The sequence below is a fragment of the Phragmites australis genome, chromosome 11 (assembly GCF_958298935.1).
Source record: "Phragmites australis chromosome 11, lpPhrAust1.1, whole genome shotgun sequence".
Classification (NCBI taxonomy): Eukaryota; Viridiplantae; Streptophyta; class Magnoliopsida; order Poales; family Poaceae; genus Phragmites; species Phragmites australis.
In genome coordinates this window covers 7,789,178-7,807,556 of record NC_084931.1, presented here as the reverse complement: position 1 = coordinate 7,807,556, position 18,379 = coordinate 7,789,178, and the positions used below count along the sequence as shown (strand labels likewise).

The window sequence follows — 18,379 nt, the reverse complement described above, 5'->3', positions numbered from 1 at the left end:
GCACTTGATGCACCATTTCATGTGACGACCAACTTTTGCTTCATTCATGTCATTACGGATACTCATCATCCTCCGCTGTCCCTTCTTCTACTTCATCTTCTTAGGATCAAGGATGAACGCACAATCCAGCCCAAGATCCTTCGTGAAATAACCGTAAATCCCGAAATCATAGACCTCATAGTTCCAGGTGTTGAACAAGGCTTCTTTCTTGAAGTACTCTGAGACGTACCTTTGAGTCCTCATGCCCGTCACAGAATATACGGCAATCATATGTGAGCATGGCTTGTGCAGTAGCATCAACTCGTAGCAGATACAAACACAACTATCATTGAAGAGGGTGCACTCTTGGGTAATTATCTCACTCTTGCCCTCCTCCTTTGTTTGTCCTTGCAAAGAACTTCGTATATGTGTTGTGAAGTTCTCATGGTCTAAACTACATCAAACTTTCGCTATTGGTTCTAACCGCACAACCACTTGAACATGTTCATAAGGTTCTTGTTCTTGAATTGCCAAAAGAAGTTTGCACCCAAATGCCTCATGCACCACCTATGCTACAGATCTGGCCACACAGGACCCATCATTCCATCCTCTATACCATTCTACGGATTCTGAATAGCCTTGAATATCCCTGCATGCTGGTCATGTATAAGGCATACGTCCGGTCGAGCACCCATAATTATCATATGAACATGGTACGGTAACCAATACCAACTTATGGTGTTCTCACTCTCTATAAAAGCAAAGGCCAACAATAATACTTGGTTATTCCCATCAACTCCAATAGTAGTCAAAATCTGACCCTTGTATATGTCGGTAAGGGAAGTGTCATCGATGTAAAGGATAGGCCGACAATGCTCGAAAGCTTTGATGCATGGTCTTAAGACAAAAAAAAAAGCTTCGCTTCAGGACATACTTGCCAGGTTCCGACAACAATGGGTACTTATCAAAGTCGTAATACGTCCCCGGGTTCTTTCGAGCAATAGTCTGCAATATGACGCTTTGTAGGTCTCAAACCTCATCTCAATTGCCTTCCTTTTCACTCTCCATGCTTTATTGTGGCTGATAGTGTACTTGTACTCCTCCTCAATTGCCCTGATTATAGATCCTGATTCGTAGTTCAGGTTGTTCATAATCTGTACGTACATCACATTGGCAACAAAGGCTGATGTGATATTCATGTGGCTGGACTCAAGTTCGTCCAATGTGAAAGTATGGTCTACCACAACCGACACCTCCCAACACTCAGCCAACTTCCCCTTAAAGTTGTGCACCCACCATGGATAACCCTCCTTCATGCACTTCACATCATATATCCTTCTTGCTTAACTTCACAACATAAAACTGTCATCGAAGCGATATCGCCTATTGAATCACAGCATCTTTTATGGCCTGATTGGTAGGGTACCTAGCCACCTCGGTCACCTCATTTTGCATATACTCCTAGGGCACTCGATTCCTCTCATTCGCCACAAGGTTGTTAAAGTTAAGATTGTTCCAGTCTGTGAGAACATGAATATTATATCGTTCTCATCATCTGACATGTCATACTCAGAAGCTTCATCGGCCTCAAGATCATCCATTTCCATCGGTTCAATTAGAGAAGGGATTCGTTCCCCATCGTATGTCTCACCGATGGGTTTAATCGGATCAGCCGATGACTGTCTAGCATCTGGTTTGCCATGGTTATTACCCTCCTCATCATCACACTCTTCCTCATCACCCTCCTCCTCCTCCGCGTACTCCCACCATGCATCTCCCCAACTTCCTCATTATTTTTCCATTACACAAGTAACATAGGTGGCCAACCTCTTTTCACTACATCTTGTTGATACCTCCTCCATACTTGATTTTCCCTACGCGAGTACACCTCCCAGTACACACCATCTCTTCTACGATTGCCCACAATACTAATAGTCGTCTCTTGAACCTCAGTGTCTATTTTGAAATCCCTCATCAACCAATCGTACAAATGCCCAACACTCTTCTGCATAGGTCTAGACCGACAATACTACCCTTTTCGGACCATAAAATATTTCATTGTCCCCATAAAAATCCTAAACTACCACTTTTCCGACATACTTACCAACCATCAACATAAAACCCTACCATTATTATGATAGAACCAAAAAAATGTAAACTAACATCTGCAATATTGCAACAGTTATTAGAAACATGGTACAACATTTACTCTACGTTGAAAAAAAAATCACTGAGTCGCTACATCTAAAAGCTCTAAATACTACATCTATTACCTACCTTCTATCTAAATTATGTCTAAATCATACATCTAATACCTAACATATATCTAAATACTACATCTAATTACTAACTTATGCCTACCGACCAAATATAATTGTTAAGCTATGTCTAATCCTAATTCTAAACCTACGCCTAAATCTTAGATCTAACATCTAACCTATATCAAAACCTACCACTGATAGCTAGCCTACCAGGTATGTAAAAAAAACTAAGTAAAAAAATTACCTTATTTCTCCAGTAGGGCTTCACCTTCTCTTCCTCCCCCCCCCCCCCCTCTCTCCTCTTCTCTCTCCTCTCTTCTCTTACTCTTGGCTGGCAAGGGAGAAAATGAGTATGTGACGTTAGATCGGGCGCTCGACACTCCTTTCATACCAAAAACAGGCGACACCTTTTCGATAGACCCTTAGGGGCGCAGCAATAAGATGCCACTCGTTGAATGGATGAGACCTTGATGTGGCTACCAGGTTACCAACCTTATTTAATTTAGACCGGTTAGACCATATAGCCTATAAGATGTCGCATACTTATTGAGCGGTACCTTGTTCTCACCCATTAAATAGACAATAGCCTTATGTTGTAAATATTTAAACAGGCATATAATTATATATATATATACATATAATTATATATATATATATATATATATATATATATATATCCTGAAATGATGGGAGCTAGAAGATAGTAGTGGCCCAGCACAGAGAAGAACAGTCTAGACCAACAAGCGCAATCTTGTACTACTCACCCTCCAACACCTCACCTGCGTTCGCTTTTGTTGAAGATTTATGGGTCACGCGTCAGACGCCACAGGCGAGCCTGGAAAGGTACGCGAGACAACCAGGCGTCCATGCATCATCTCGTGAGCCGTCCCATGTGCCGTGCTTCCAAAGAACCCACGCACAGCACGACACAAATCTGGCTTCCCGAGATAACTCGCCTAACACCTGAACTTCAGAAACTTCGCTTGCAGTAAAGACATTACACCCAGTTATCCGTGATACCAGTTCGCATACATGTACTGGAATGAAGTTGGCGAAAGAACCAGAACATGAGAACTGACATCGCTGAAGATCTTCCGGACAAATCGATGCAAGAAAACCGATACACAAGCTGCTTAGGAGACTCATCGTTGAAGAAGAATGAAGCCATGGACAACATATCAACAGTCAGTTAGCTCACTTTGAATTGCACAAGAACCTTGGTGGGCCACACCATACTTATGAAAGAATCAACAATTCCAGCTACCAAAAGCTATACTCGGTCAAACTCGGGTTCGCCAGACGCAAGTCAGCAACTTCGGTCATACAATTCGGCCAGACTTTACAAATGCAATAATGAAAATGTCAAAAGAAGAAAAGAAAAAAGGAATTCCCTCACGAGGCTCCGCTGTATCCTGAACTGTAACCGCTGTAGGCACTTTTCTTCATCACGCCCGACTCCATCTCCCGAGTTTGGTGGCCCTCGCTGCTTGATGCGGATTGTATCTGGCCGTACTCACTGGTAGGAGCACTGTATTGGCTACTGGTATAGTTGTTGTTAAATGCCATCTTCCTGAACTTCTTCATGTCCTCGTTGTACTGGCCAGAATCATAGTCGGAGCTGCTGTACGATCCGAAGAAGCGGCTATGACCAGGCCGAACACCTTCATTAAGATCCTCCAAAGACACATCGCCTTCCAAAGCCCGAACAACCTGATAATCAATCAGGCATGAGATGATTCAACCAAGTGAATATATGACAGTTCATGAGCACATGGTGCAATGTGGCATGCTTCATTCAAACTAGAGTGACCTAAGTTCCAACTCAAAGTCAGAACATCACCATTTCATCGTCAACACAGTACGTTTCGTGATTGTAGGAATCATGTGATATATGCAATGGATTCTGAATATTAGCTATTAACAACACACAAAGTGGATTGAACAGATTTTGTCGATGAGAAGTATAAAGGCATTTTCAGAAAAGATGTTCATATATTACCTGACTCATGCGTGGGCGACGACGTGCAGAATGGCGTACACATGCAGCTGCACAGGCTATCATTCTTGCCATCTCATTAGGATTGAAGTCCTTTCCCAGCCGAGGATCCACCAAAGCATCATATTCACCATCCTCAAGTGCTCGCATCAGTAAGGGCCTTGCCTGCAGATGATCAGTAATGTTACTCTCAGGAAGATTACTACGTAACAGTCCGTCAAAAATCAAAGGATAGATAATTTATAGGTTGACCACGTCGAATGGCAGGTACAAACAGATACTCTGTCAAAGATATTCTCAAGGTAGTACAAGCTCGTAACGTTTATTAACACTGATCCAAAGTAGTGGCCGAAATTTGCTTCTGGAGCAGTGGAACTAGAATTAGGAACTATTCTGGAGTAAAGATAGTATTATAAAGCACGCAGATGGAAATATGTACATGCACTTATAGCAAGTGGTATCTAATTTGTATGGACAAGTCATGGGCCAATTCTCAAGATGAGCGCCTTATATGAAGAATAAATCATGAGAATTATAAGTAAAATCCAGTGTCCTTTATTTGACATAACAGAAAAAAGAAGAAATTCTGAACAACATCAAAGCTAGAAAAGCTGTTTGAAGTAATTACCCAGTCAACCAAGCTGTCATCCATAAATGTTTGGGTTGTGTCAACAGGTCTCCGCCCAGTTATTAGCTCAAGAAGCATGACTCCAAAAGAAAATACATCTGACTTTTCAGAGAGCTTGCCAGAAGATGCATACTCAGGTGCTAAATACCTGAACCAAGAAAATGTGTATTAGCAAGCCATAATTATTACTTCAGCATAGCAAGTTGAATGCTGAAATAAATCTACTGGTAGCTCTACCATTTTAATTATTTTTACTGTAATGTGAATATGATGCAAATACAAAGGTTAAAATTCTCTAGGGTGTTGTATCATAACTAAAATTAACCATTATCAACCTAGTCTAAACTGCTTAAGTGATGGTATCCACATGCTTTAGAAAATTTCAACCATAGAGTGCTGTCTGCAGTATGCCTAAAATGTATACCTTTAACACCATATTTAATGTACATAGTAGTGCGCTGAGAATTTAGACATACCCGAAAGTGCCCATTACTCTAGTCGAAACATGAGTGTTGTTATCAGTAGTGAATTTTGCAAGTCCAAAATCTGCAACCTGTACAGAGGCACTACTTAGTTACAGTAAAGCTCAAAACAATAAATAGAATGATCTAGACACATAAGCAAGAAGGCTGTATAAGTTTCTCATCTAATGAGGTTATGGAAAAATTGCACTGCCAATTTTTATGTTGCCAATTATTCAAAGAAAGCAACTTCCCACTCACTCAAATAAAATGAGTTTATAGCAAAAACGGCCTTACAACAGCATTCATGTCTTTAACAGACATACAATGAGAGAACCACATGACATGTGGACTGCCAAAACGTCCTTAATGCAAAAAAAAAAGAGGGTAAATGTAAAATAAGCAATGCATAAAGAAATACATTTTCAGTTTTACAGTGAGGACAGTCAGCTGTAAACTACCACAAGTGGGAAAAGAAAGTCATAACGCACCTTAGCTTCAAATTTAAAATCAAGAAGAATGTTTGATGCCTTTATATCACGGTGGATGATTTTTGGATGGCCTGTCAAGTAAAGAAGATGTTACTTGAGGACTGCTTGTCACTATACTTCTATGTTTTCTTGGAAATATAATTGAAAGACAAAGAAGGTATTTATGGATGCAAACTCACAGTCTTCGTGAAGGTACGCCAAACCCTTTGCAGCACCCAAAGCAATCTTTAATCTTGTGGACCACTCCATTGTTGGTCGATCTTTCCCTAAGGAGCAAGTAGGTCATAACCATGAGCAAGAGACATAAGACAGATGCATATAGCAATTAGCTTGTATCATGCATTCATGGATGTGCCAATCAAATTCGAGGAGACGGAAAATTAATTCATGAATTTTCCTACAAGAGAAGGAGTTTTGATTTGAGTAAGTCAGACGCTTTTTGTGCATTGCCATTTTGAGCAGGTAAGAAGTAAAGGCATATTCTGCTAAAAGGGCCAATAGCATTTGAGTTCTCTTTATCTAAAAGGGTTGTTCTTTCTTTTCAGGATATACTGGTATTAAAAATTCCAGCTCCGAGGAATAGCTAACCAGTGATTGCTCTCTGAGTGGGCTGAAGATACTGGGAGCCTGCTATTTAACTGCGGTATATCAGGTTATGGAGTTTCCTTCAACTGAACAATCCAAATGGCTAACCAAGTAGAATAATTAAACATGAAGAATCACAGATAATAAAGCGAACTGCGAGCATGAAAAAGAGCATACCATGTAAGTGGAATTCCAATGTGTTGTTGGGGACAAACTCATAGACAAGCAACCTCTTCCCTCCAGAAATGCAATAACCAACCAAAGACACGAGATGTTTGTGATGTACTCGGCTGATAATCTCAACCTCAGCCTGGAACTCACGCTCTCCCTGGCCACTTCCAAGTTTCAATTGCTTTACAGCGATCTCTTTGCCATTAGGCAGCAATCCTCTGTGAACGTACCCAAAACCACCTTGTCCAAGGAGATTAGCATCAGAGAATCCATCAGTTGCCCTCAACAACTCTTCATACGTGAATGTGCTCTTCGAGAAACCAAGGGCAAGGCCAGGGGATGGTGGAGGTAGGATCTCACCACCTGAGTAATTGGAACCAGACCCACCACTACTGCTTATCATAGCGGGTGGAGGAGGCGGCGTTGGCTGCGGAGGACGATTGGCATATGCTGGGGGAGGTGAGGGATGCATCTTGACCACATGCTCAGGAGGAGGAGGAGGTGCATTTTGCTGCCAACTCTGGTATGTTCCGCCATATGGATCCTCTGTAGCAAGATAAAATAATGTGAGGGAAAGTATGTCTCCATTTACCAACTAATAATTGAACGTATCATATCCTTGAAAACTGAGTACACGAAGCATGACATGCAAATTACATTCTCCTCCAGATAAAAATACATACAACAGGCAAAACCGAATATATTAAGTGACATTTGATTTAGACAACAGGCATGACATCATCTACTCATCACTAAGTAGCCTTAAAAAACCATCGGAGTAATTTATTGCTTAACAAGAGCACACCTTTTTATAAGTGACTAATTCTCCATCAGAACAATTAAGAATTAATAAGCAAAAAATCCAGGTCCAGTTCTATTGAAATTGAAAATCGCACTCTACTTACTAAAATTACCACATTTTAACCCACTATGCACATGCCAGCAACACCTATGCGCAGAATCAGGCGCTAGCACACCCAAGCCACGTTCAATCCGCCACCTAATTCTCCATCAGAACAATTAAGAATTAATAAGCAAAAAAACCAGGTCCAGTTCTATTGAAATTGAAAATCACACTCTACTTACTAAAATTACCATATTTTAACCCACTATGCACATGCCAGCAACACCTACGCGCAGAATCGGGCGCTAGCACACCCAAGCCATGTTCAATCCGTCACCTAAGATCCACAGCCACCCGAAAGCAACGTGATTAGCTACTAGCCACGCTACCCACGCACCAGATCTGGATCTAGACAGCGACAGGCAGGCTTGGGAGCTGTAAAAAGGGATCTCACCCTTGTACTGGGGAGGAGGAGGCGGGTAGCCGTAGTGCGGCGGTGGCGGCGCGCGGCGCCGCTTCTTCCGGAGGCAGCAGAGGCATATGAAGCTGGCAAGAAGCAGCAGCACGAGCCCGCCCACAGCCACGCCCACGACCAACGACGTGGACACCCCGGACCCGCCGCCTGCCGACGAAGGCGAGGACGGCGACTTCGGGGGTGAGTTGCCCGTCGGCGACCTGCCACCGGACGACGGTGTGGATGGGGACCTCCCTCCTCCGGACGACGGGGGCGACGGCGTATCCGAGGGCGGGGACGGGGTGGTGGGCGTCCCCGGGGAGGAGGGGGAGGAGGGCGCCGGCGCCGAGGGAGTCGCCGGGGTGGTTGACGGCGCGGGAGGGGGAGCGGAGGGGACCGCCGGCGGCGGTACGGAGGAGGAGGGCGGTGGGGCCGCGGGCGCGGGTGGGGAGGGAGCCGCCGGGGTGGCCGGGGGCGGCGCGGACGGGGTGGCCGGGGGCGGCGCGGACGGGGTGGCTGGGGGCGGCGCAGACGGGGTGGCCGGCGGGGCCGTGGGCGTGGTCGGCGCCGGCGCGGCCGTCGGCGACGACATGGCGCTCCTTGCTAGGAGCGAGTCCCCCGCGCTCCGGCTCCGGCTCCGAGGTTAGAGATGGAGCTGGAGCTAGGATTAAGCAGTTGCTTAGCGCGTAAGTGTGGAGGAGGAGACGACGAGACGCTTCGAGGTTGAGGTGGTGGGAGAACCGTAGGAAGCTATCAAGCTGGCAGTGGGAGGAGTAACGCGGTCGACAGTGAGAGAGACGAGTTGCGGAGGGAGGGGAATGAGCTGGGAAAGGGGAAGGTGACAGCGTTCGGGTGCGGCGGTGGAGGGAGCGGTCGCCTTTATCTACCGCGAAGCTTTACTGACAGGTCACCGACAGGTGGTCGATACCTGCAGCGGCCCCACCTGTCGGGGAACCCTCTAAAGATTACGTAACAAGTTTCGTCCGTTTGCGTTTTACCGCTTACCATTTGTGGTCCCTCGCCTTTGCTTTTGACTGCGGAAAAATGCATGGTGGGAAAAGCGCGCGTCACTTTTTCCACCCCCCTGCCGTTGGATTACGCAGCTTTGACGCCGGGTTATGGTGGTTTCACGGTCAGCCTCCGGGTCTCACCGCTCCCACGCCGTGCACCGAGAGCGGTGCCCCCGGTGCGCCGATCCCACCGGTCACTGCTGCGGTGTCGTGTTCAAAGCTCCCAGTCGCGAGCAACGTGGTGGGGGCCGCGCCTCTCGCTCGGGGCCCGGGGCCAGGCCCGTGGCACAGTGACCAATCCAATTCGCACGGTTGGATAGATAAATTTACGACCTCTATCCTGTCGCATCGGGTGGCAACTGGGACGCGTCGGGATAGCGGCGCGAGCGGGAACAGGTGTTGTAATCCTCCGATGAATCTATTTGACTAGGGTTCAGAGTCTTAGATAGGTTTACATCGTAGTACTTCACTAGTCTCAAATACAATTTAATCTGTCTTACACTTTTGAGATAACTAAAAAAACAAATATGACTTAACCTGTTTCTCTCTACCTATCATTCTCTACCACAACAGCACTCTAGCCGTCACCTTCGCCAACCACATCGAGGAGCCCCGTCGCTACCACTTGAGAGGGCCGTCACCGCCTGCACCACCCAAGGGCCCTTGTTGCCGCCACCTCACCCGCACCCTCCTCCTCTACCGTTGCTGCCTCGCCTATGCCATCTGCCACCGTCGCCCTCCTGCAGTACACCATTGGGTCCCTCGATGAATCTTGAGTCATTGTCGAGGCCGAGCTCGAGACCAAGGACGTTTTACGCCTGATAGCTATTTCAGATCAAATTGGACTTAGAGATCTTAAGTTTTGAATTAGGTGGGTTCTTCTCCATCTAGTCATAACCCGACCGTTGCCACCTAAATAGTTAGGGGTGGAAATGGATGGTAGAAAATTCGAATTATCCGATTCCGTATCCGTTAAAATATGAATATGGATATCCGTATCTGTATTCGTTTCTGAAATGGATACTAAAATGGATATATCCGAATTCGTTTTCGAGATTCGGATTCAAATGTGGATATCCGAATTCGAGATATATCCGATTCGTATCCGTATCCGCCAACCAGGGAACCAAATTTTGCTAAAGTTTTAGAAATTTCATATATGAACGAAATTCCAACCCAATTAAATTGGAACAAATTTCAGCCTAATTTCATCAAATTTCAGTTAAATTTGATCAAACTTTTAAATTTCCAACATGAATTTTGAAAAAAAATTCTAAAATTCTGGCCCAATCAAATTAGAACAAATTTCAGTCGAATTTTATTAAATTTCAGTCAATTTTTTAAAAAAATTTAAATTTCCGACCTAAATTTCGAAGATCGAGTAGATATCCGAATGCGGATTCGTATTCAAACTATCCGATTCGTATTCGTATTCGAGGATATCCAAATCCGTATTCACATTCAAATTAAAATATAATATGTCGTACTATCCAAATTCGATTTCATACGCATTCCATCCGTCTCCATTTATAGTGCTGCTCTCTGTCTTTCCGTCCGAGAAAAATACGAACTGGTCGCTGTAGCAAACGGCCGCATCGGAATTTGGAGCGACGGTGCGTACAACGCTTCGGCGGTTGCACATCTTCACGTGCCGCATCATTTGCTATCTTGACTTGGCTTGACAACAACATGCGCGCCGTTGCAATGTGAATTGCCTCGCGCTCATGGACGATCGACGCGACATATATTTGAATTGATCCATTCGTTTTTTAGTGAATTGCGACTATTTATCTGCTTTCGAAACTGTGGCTGCCACATAAACGTTGCTCGTGTTTTTTCTCTATCTTTTTCTATATTTCTGGCGTACATTACCTTGGATTGAATAAAAAAAACCATTGTACCAATGAGTTCCTTTAAATGTCTAATTTATCTTTGAACCGCAAAAGTGTTGGGTATAAATCCCACGACTATCAAAGCTCTGATTCCTTTTTTTGCAAAAAAGAACTAATTAACCCGCTAGGCTAAAAACCATCCCGATATGGCGGTTGTTATGACATGTATAATGTTGATATAGATAAAATGCTGAAATTCGGGCCTATGTTGATTTTCTTATGTCTTTTGATGATTCTTTTTTTCAAAAATAGGACAAGTGTCCCGACACTTTTTTGCTAATTCTACTTGTGTAGCATGGGCTAGGACGCGGCTCATGGATTACATGTCAACTTAGCAATTGCATATATATTTTACACATATAAAATTAATTTAGATATAGCAATTCGAAGAAGTAAAAGAATATAGGATAAGAAAAGATATTAGCATACATGAAATTCATAATATGATCGTGTAATTTCATGAGGGAGGAGAATGGTAAGGATCTCGATAGGAAGGTGGAGAAGACTATCGTTTAGAATTGGTTGTCCGTATCAACGTTACCAGGAAGATTAAGATAATAGCCGATTTATAGGAAAATAAAATTAATTTTTACATAGCACCTTATATAAAGAGCGTGCAATAGAGATGATCTTCGTGGTAGATGATGGTGGAGCAACGTGCGGGCAGCGGTGCGCTCTCTCCAGAAGCCGATGTTATAGGCGAAGTGCGGGGGGCGGCATACTCTCTAGAGAAACATGGCGTTGCAGGCAAAGTGCGGGAGGTAACGTACCCTCTGAAAAAATTCAACAGTGAATGTATAGAAGGTAAATGTTAAATGTCTAGATCTGGAAGATAAATAATAAGAGATTAAATGTATTTTTAGAATGTATAGAAGATAAATATTAGATGTCTAGATATGGAAGGCAAATAATAAGATATTAAATGTATTTTTGAAAGAATGAGTGGGATTCAATTTTATACGGTGATCGTTTGATCAATTTAGATAGATGGTGGAGATCAATCGGATCTGTTATAATTCGTGCATTTTATTTTTATAAGAGTATAGATATGGCTACCATGCAGAATAAATACCGAGTGGATTTGCATTCCATTTTGCAAAAAAATTCGTTCACAATCTGAATTACCGGAAATTCATAGATTTCAGGTTTTTCGTTCCCCGTTCCAGTCAAAATGATTTGAACATTTTTCTCTCCACCTGGAGGCTGACGTTTAACGCGGGAGTTAGAGTGTGTTTGATTGGTCTTTGCTCGTATGGATTATACATATGGGCTGAGAAAAAGTAGCCTGAGCAAAATTATATTTATTGAAAAAAAATGTTTGATTTATTGTATCTGTCTAGTAGGTTGAGTTGAGTTTCTGTTTTATTAATTAAATCTAAGGCTGCATGAGCGGATGCAATAACTAAGATAAGTAGACTTACCTGTATAAATGGATGCAGGAGCCTGCGTCTGTCGGGATATACTGTGGAGTGAAACTCAAATCCCAGGTTAGAATGAGTTCGTATATTTACACCTGACAAGCTAATGGATACAAGTAACCAAATAGATCTCTTTTTAAGATTATGCGTGTCTATCGGGCCAGACAGAGGTAAATTTGAGTAACCAAATATGTGTGTTTGGTTCTCTGATGGAATTTTATAGAGCTATATCGTATAGTCTAGTTGAGTAGAATCAGGTTGAACGGAGTCATATTTGTTGAAAAGAATAGTGTTTGATTTGCCGTATTATCTAGATAGGCTAAGCTGAGTTTGTATTTGGTTGGCTGAATTTGATATCGCATGAGCGAATACAAGAGTTGAGACTGTGATTAGTTGCTAGTATGAATATGACTTTGTAACACTGAGAAGTAAAACCACCTATATGAACGGATGCATGAGCCTGCATCCGTCAGACCAGACTGATAACGTATATTTGAATCCACTGAACTAAGTTAGAACAATAAATACGGATAACCAAACACGTTTCTATCTAACATTATGGATACGTTTGGTTGTCCGAATCTCCGCTAGTCTGACCTTTTCAATATATATAATCTCAGATAAAAACGTGTTTGATTATTCGTATCAATTGTTCCAACCTAACTCAATAAATACAAATATATGACTTCATACTAGCTTGACAGATATAAGCTCTACATCCGCTCATTAATACGGATCCACTTGTCAGTGTCACAAAATAATCTCCACACAAATAACTAATTACAATCTTTTTACATCCACTCATACGATTTCAGATTCAATCAATCATGCAATCAGAAACTTAACTAAGCATATTCAGCAGATACAAACAACTAAACATTTTTTTAATAAATATGGCTCTACTCAATCTATTTTCTTTCAATCCACTTATGCAGTATAGCTTTATGGAACTTTATTTAGAGAATCAAATACACCCTATATACATCCACTAAGCCAAATTGTAGAAAATTTAGGCAGCCAACACACGTGTGGCCGTTTCTGAGCGCGTCGGAGCAGGAGATGGACAGCTCATGAGCAGCTACGTTAATCCTTCTCGCAAGGCACAGGTCACATGGGTAGGCTTCCTACTCAACTCTTAGACGGGAGCCAAGTGGAGCGCCCCTATTCGGCCGCCGGGCCAACCAAATTGCATGCATTGCAATTCGCACGGGTACGTACTCCCATTTTGCAGCACAAGGCTTTTGCTGGTCTTCCAATTTTATTTCGTACTACTCCACTTTGTAAACAAAAATACTAGCTACTCGGAGCGGTTAAGTATCTAATTAATTAAGCTGAAATACTACTGTTGTACTATGTTAAGTCACAAATAAGTATAGTTTTGGATCCCGTGCAATCAACATTCTAAACTTTAATTACAAATTATTTTTTATAGGTTAAGTTTGGATATTTGAAAATAATATGAGTCGATTTATGTCGAAAAATACTTTTTATAAATATTATATTTTTGCTATGTTTTATAAATATATTACAACAAAAAATTATAGTCAAAGTTGTGCGTTGACGACCGTGTCAATATCCAAAACGATACTTATTGTGACCGGAGGGGTATATGTCGAGACCGGTTTAAGAATCTAGCCAATCTCATCTATATGCTAAACTCAGAAATTAATCATAACATATAGTGATTTTATTGATAATAATCATCACAATATATCTATCTTAATCGATAAATAGTCTTACAAAAGATCTTTAAAGGTCGAAGTACCAAATAAAAATCTGTAATGGATCATAAGCGTAGTTTTCATATTCAATTCACTGATAACTCCACAGAAAAATCGATGTAGAACATCTTCCTAGGTTTCACCTCCTTGAAATCTTACAACTCTTTCCCAACTAAGTATTTGATTATAGCAAATGAGAGAAACATATCGTACTCCGCAAGTTGTGAAAAATAATATACATATGAATGCTTTAACAAGAATGTGGCTAAATGACTTTTTCACATAAAACAACATTTAAGTAAAATAATTTGAAAAACAATAATATAAGTGAATAGCAAATGACCTCAAGATTCCATCTATCTTAACCTAACCAACTGACCACCTCAACCAAGATTCTAACTACCAAGGTTGAACAACAAACACCTCAACCGTGGCTCCCGCTAAAATTAAACTACAGATAAACTACCTCAACCATGAGTTCTACCATCATGACTGGTCCACACCTCAACTATAGTTCCCACCACCACATTTGATCACACTAACTAAACCATCAAGTTATAATCATGGTAGGTTTTCTATACCGCTCATGACCATGAGCATGGCTGAATATTCAGTTTTAACTTTGTAGAGGTTATACATTACCACAAGTCATGATTTCATCACCCGCAAACGGGCGACTAAGTCTCTGTTTTGCTTGTGCTGATCAAGCACACTGCACACCATCGAAGTGTATGGCAAGGAGATCACTACAAAGTCTTTATAATGCCCCTTTTAGCACATAGCTACCCACTAAAATTTCACTACCGCGTGATTCCATCTCAACAACGGAAGTCCCCTCTTACGCCTTTTTGATCCCAAGACATCGTCTATTTATCGCTCTTCTACCTGATCTATACTATGCTTAGAGTAAGAAAATTACTTAACTAGACCCGTCCCATACCAGGTTTGTAGTTGTACTGTAAACACAAAAATGTCACCCTACAAATCGGTCCGTAGATTTGAGTAAGACTACCACTTTTCCAACCATACATCTCATCATACCACCTGCTCAAATCCTTATACCATGTTGCTACAAAAATTATTCCATCATATTTTATCATTGTTACATAGAACCATTATCAAGTTCGTGGAACAATTATCATGATTACCATCCCAAGATGAGGCTAAGTATCATCTACCCTTCCAAAACTCAAAACCATACTATGGTGAAAAGGATGATAAGGGCAAAACCTAACACTTGGGATTCTTAACATATTATTAGCATGCATATTTGTAAAATAAAATATTTGTAATACTGGAATAAATATGATCAATTAGGTCTTCAAAGTCTTCAAAGTCTCGATCTTGAAGTTCTCATAGCTCCTTCAGAACGTTGACGTCTACTCGCAAAAATAAGCGAAAAGTCAACACATATATACCAAGATCTAAAAAGAACCAAATATCACATAACAAATACCATCACATATAAGATCATATTTTTCTAGACAATCCAACAAAAGAACGGGTTAAAACGGAGCGACGATTAACAAGTTACAATCTTCTAAATATTAAGACAAAGCTAAAAAGATTAACTACAGATGAAATTATATTGTTAGGATTTTTCTAGAATTTCTCCAAAGTCATCTATGATTTTTTGAGATTTTCTAAAATTTTTCCTTAATCCCTTTCTGATCTGGTACACAAATGCGTTTGCCAAACCATACTATACATTTTTTATCCTCTAAGGATTTTGGGACTTTGCCAGTTTTAATATTCTCTTTGATCTTCTTAATATTTCCATCTTTCGCCTATCCTTTCTGGATATCCTCATCCACAATAGGTTCCACTTCCATGGCTAATACTCATAAGTCCGCAACAGGACCTAGGTTAGGGCACCGGGATTCTTCACACGGAGTTGGTTGAGTTTCTTGTAACGTAGCCGTGGTACTATATACTTTCTGACTTAACACATCTGCCACCATGTTTACTTTTCTCGGGTGGTAATGGATTCCCACATCAAAATTCTTGATCAGCTCTAGCCATCTTTGTCGCCTCAAGTTAAGATCCATTTTGGGACGGATATATACTTCAAGCTCTTATTATTCGTATATATCTCACATTTTTTTCCAAGAAAATAATGTCTCCATATTTTCAAAGCATGTACTACTGTCGCTAGTTCCATGTCACCAGTTAGATAATTCTTCTCATGAGTCCTTAACTGTCTCGAAGCGTACGCTACTACTTATCTTTCTTGCATCAAAACACATTCAAATACCTCATCGAGATGCATCACAATATATATTAAAGTTCTTCTGGTTATCCGGCAACGCTAGCACTGGAGATGTAGTTAACCTTTCTTAAGCTCATTCAAACTTGTTTCACAAATATTTGTCCCTTCATACCTCTTTTCCTTCTCTAGCAACTCTATGAGTGGTTTAACTATCTTCGAGAATCCTTCTGTGAAGCGACGACAATATCCTGCTAGACTAAGGAAACTTCTTATTTTGGTAACGCTGGCAGGTGATTTCTAATTCAATACATGTTGCATCTTACTTGGGTTTACTACAATTCCTCCGACAGATAGAATATGTTCGAGAAATGGAACCTTTATTAATCAGAACTCTCACTTATTGTACTTAGCTTACAGTTGATGCTCACTAGGCTTTTCCTAATATTTTTCTTAGGTGATCCTCATGTTCTTCTTCACTCTTAGAGTAAACCAGTATGTTATAAATGAGTACTACCCCAAAATTATTAAAATACTCTATGAAAACTTTATTCATGAGGTACGGAAAATAAGCCAAGACTTTGGTCAATCCATATGACATGACCGCAAGCTCATGTAATTCATATCTAGTGATAAGTATTGTTCTGGGCATATCCGAGGCTCCAAAATTTTTTTTGTCTTTTTTGTTATGCTCTGTGAAAAAACCGAGCACAGCGTAAGCACGTCAATCCGCCTAGGTACAGATATTCATCCATAGAAAAATACTATTATTCTTCCTCAGAACGAGGTACAGTACAAGGTCAGCACAAGGACGTTCGAATAAGATAAGGAGGCTGCTCAGGGTCGAGCTTCGGAGTTAATTCCGACATAAATTACGTTTCGAGGCCAATTGGCCAGCAAAGAGCGAGAGCAGAGTAGGGCGGAATACATAATTAGGCCATGATAGAATAATCGGTGTCGCACATGGTTTATACGCGAATCCTGCTGTCTGCATTGACGAACTAATCATTCGAGTGCAGACGGAGAATATATATATAACCTATCGATCTACAGAAGTTGAGTGTTTTAATTGTATATCTCCATCAGATGTATATATATGGATACTAGGATATCTTTTTTGCATGTAATTAACCACTCCCTATGCATGATGTATATAGCTATTTCTTAGATAAGAGTGAATACAAGAAATACGTGATAATAAATAACCTCCTAAAATATAATACCTATAGCTTGTAACTAAAAACATTTTTATGGTCAATAGATAAATACAAGAACATGTAATAAGGATAATATATATCCCCCAATACCTATTTGCTTACTTCTTATCTATTGGATTTCAAGTCTAGCTTTTTTCTTTAATACTAGCTCTATCACTTTTCATGTTTAATTGCTTGCCACATCGGATTTCATGCTACGTGGACCTACATTTAATATCTAAACATAAGCTACTATAAAGCACATTAGGAATGGCCTTATGGTGCAGAGGGAGACCCTTTTTTAAAAAAAGAGTTTCTATATTTTTGTGCTTAATTAGTGAAGAATTGTGAAGTTCATTTATCTGTGGTTAAGAGAGTTTGGGTGCTAATGAAGTTGCTGGGAATACTTAACCAACAACAAGATTATTTATTGTGGCATACAAAATGTTAAAGCATAATGTGATAAAGCAGGTGGATGCAGTTATATATAGTTAACGAAATCTCATAAAATAACTGGTACCTTTTGTCAAAACTATCGCCGATCTTTTAAGCATGAATATAATTTCTCACCACTGTTTGCATATATTCGACAAAACCACATTTTTTTAGCATTGCAATCATATCATTCCCAATTTTTTGTTTTCTTGTATCGAGACAGTTTACAAAGCGGCATGATTGCGTGACAAGGTGGTCTGAATCGGTTGGATTATTGTCAGTACTTGTATTCCACCTCATGTTTATATGTTGCATTCATGAACTTCCATTTGCCCCACACCGACACGAACTTATGCTGACATGTCAACTTTATCGAGTGCGGCAACGAAAACGTGATAGATATCACTATAAGAGAGTATACTTTTACAGACGCTTAGTAAACTCGGTGTAGGATATTTTTTTAATTTTCTATGGACAAAAGTTTGTACATATCAGATTTGTATAGATGAGTTTTGAGCCGTCTGTAAAAAAACTTGTACAGACAACTCCAATAACGAACTGTCTGTACTGTGATATGAAATAGTACAGACGGCTCCAATAATAAACCGTCTGTGATATGAAATAGTACAGA

General features: G+C 40.9%; 1 protein-coding gene across 1 annotated transcript; it reads right to left on the bottom strand.

Moving 5' to 3' along the window:
- Nucleotides 1-3,388: 3,388 nt before the first annotated feature.
- On the bottom strand, nt 3,389-8,710 carry LOC133884361 (proline-rich receptor-like protein kinase PERK1). The gene is made up of 8 exons (XM_062323737.1): nt 7,871-8,710; nt 6,579-7,118; nt 5,996-6,082; nt 5,817-5,887; nt 5,341-5,417; nt 4,865-5,012; nt 4,240-4,401; nt 3,389-3,950 (listed from the first exon to the last, which is right to left on the bottom strand). The coding sequence occupies exons 1-8, from the start codon at nt 8,460-8,462 to the stop codon at nt 3,633-3,635; spliced, it is 1,995 nt and encodes a 664-aa protein (XP_062179721.1). The 5' UTR covers nt 8,463-8,710; the 3' UTR covers nt 3,389-3,632.
- Nucleotides 8,711-18,379: the final 9,669 nt, after the last annotated feature.

Excerpts from the sequence above, each read along its gene's own strand:
- LOC133884361 (XM_062323737.1), bottom strand. The coding sequence starts at position 8,462 with ATGTCGTCGCCGACGGCCGCGCCGGCGCCGACCACGCCCACGGCCCCG. Across the intron at positions 5,418-5,816 it reads ATTTTAAATTTGAAGCTAAG|GTTGCAGATTTTGGACTTGC; the intron begins GTGCGTTATGAC and ends GCCTCTGTACAG. Across the intron at positions 3,951-4,239 it reads GTCGCCCACGCATGAGTCAG|GTTGTTCGGGCTTTGGAAGG; the intron begins GTAATATATGAA and ends ATTGATTATCAG.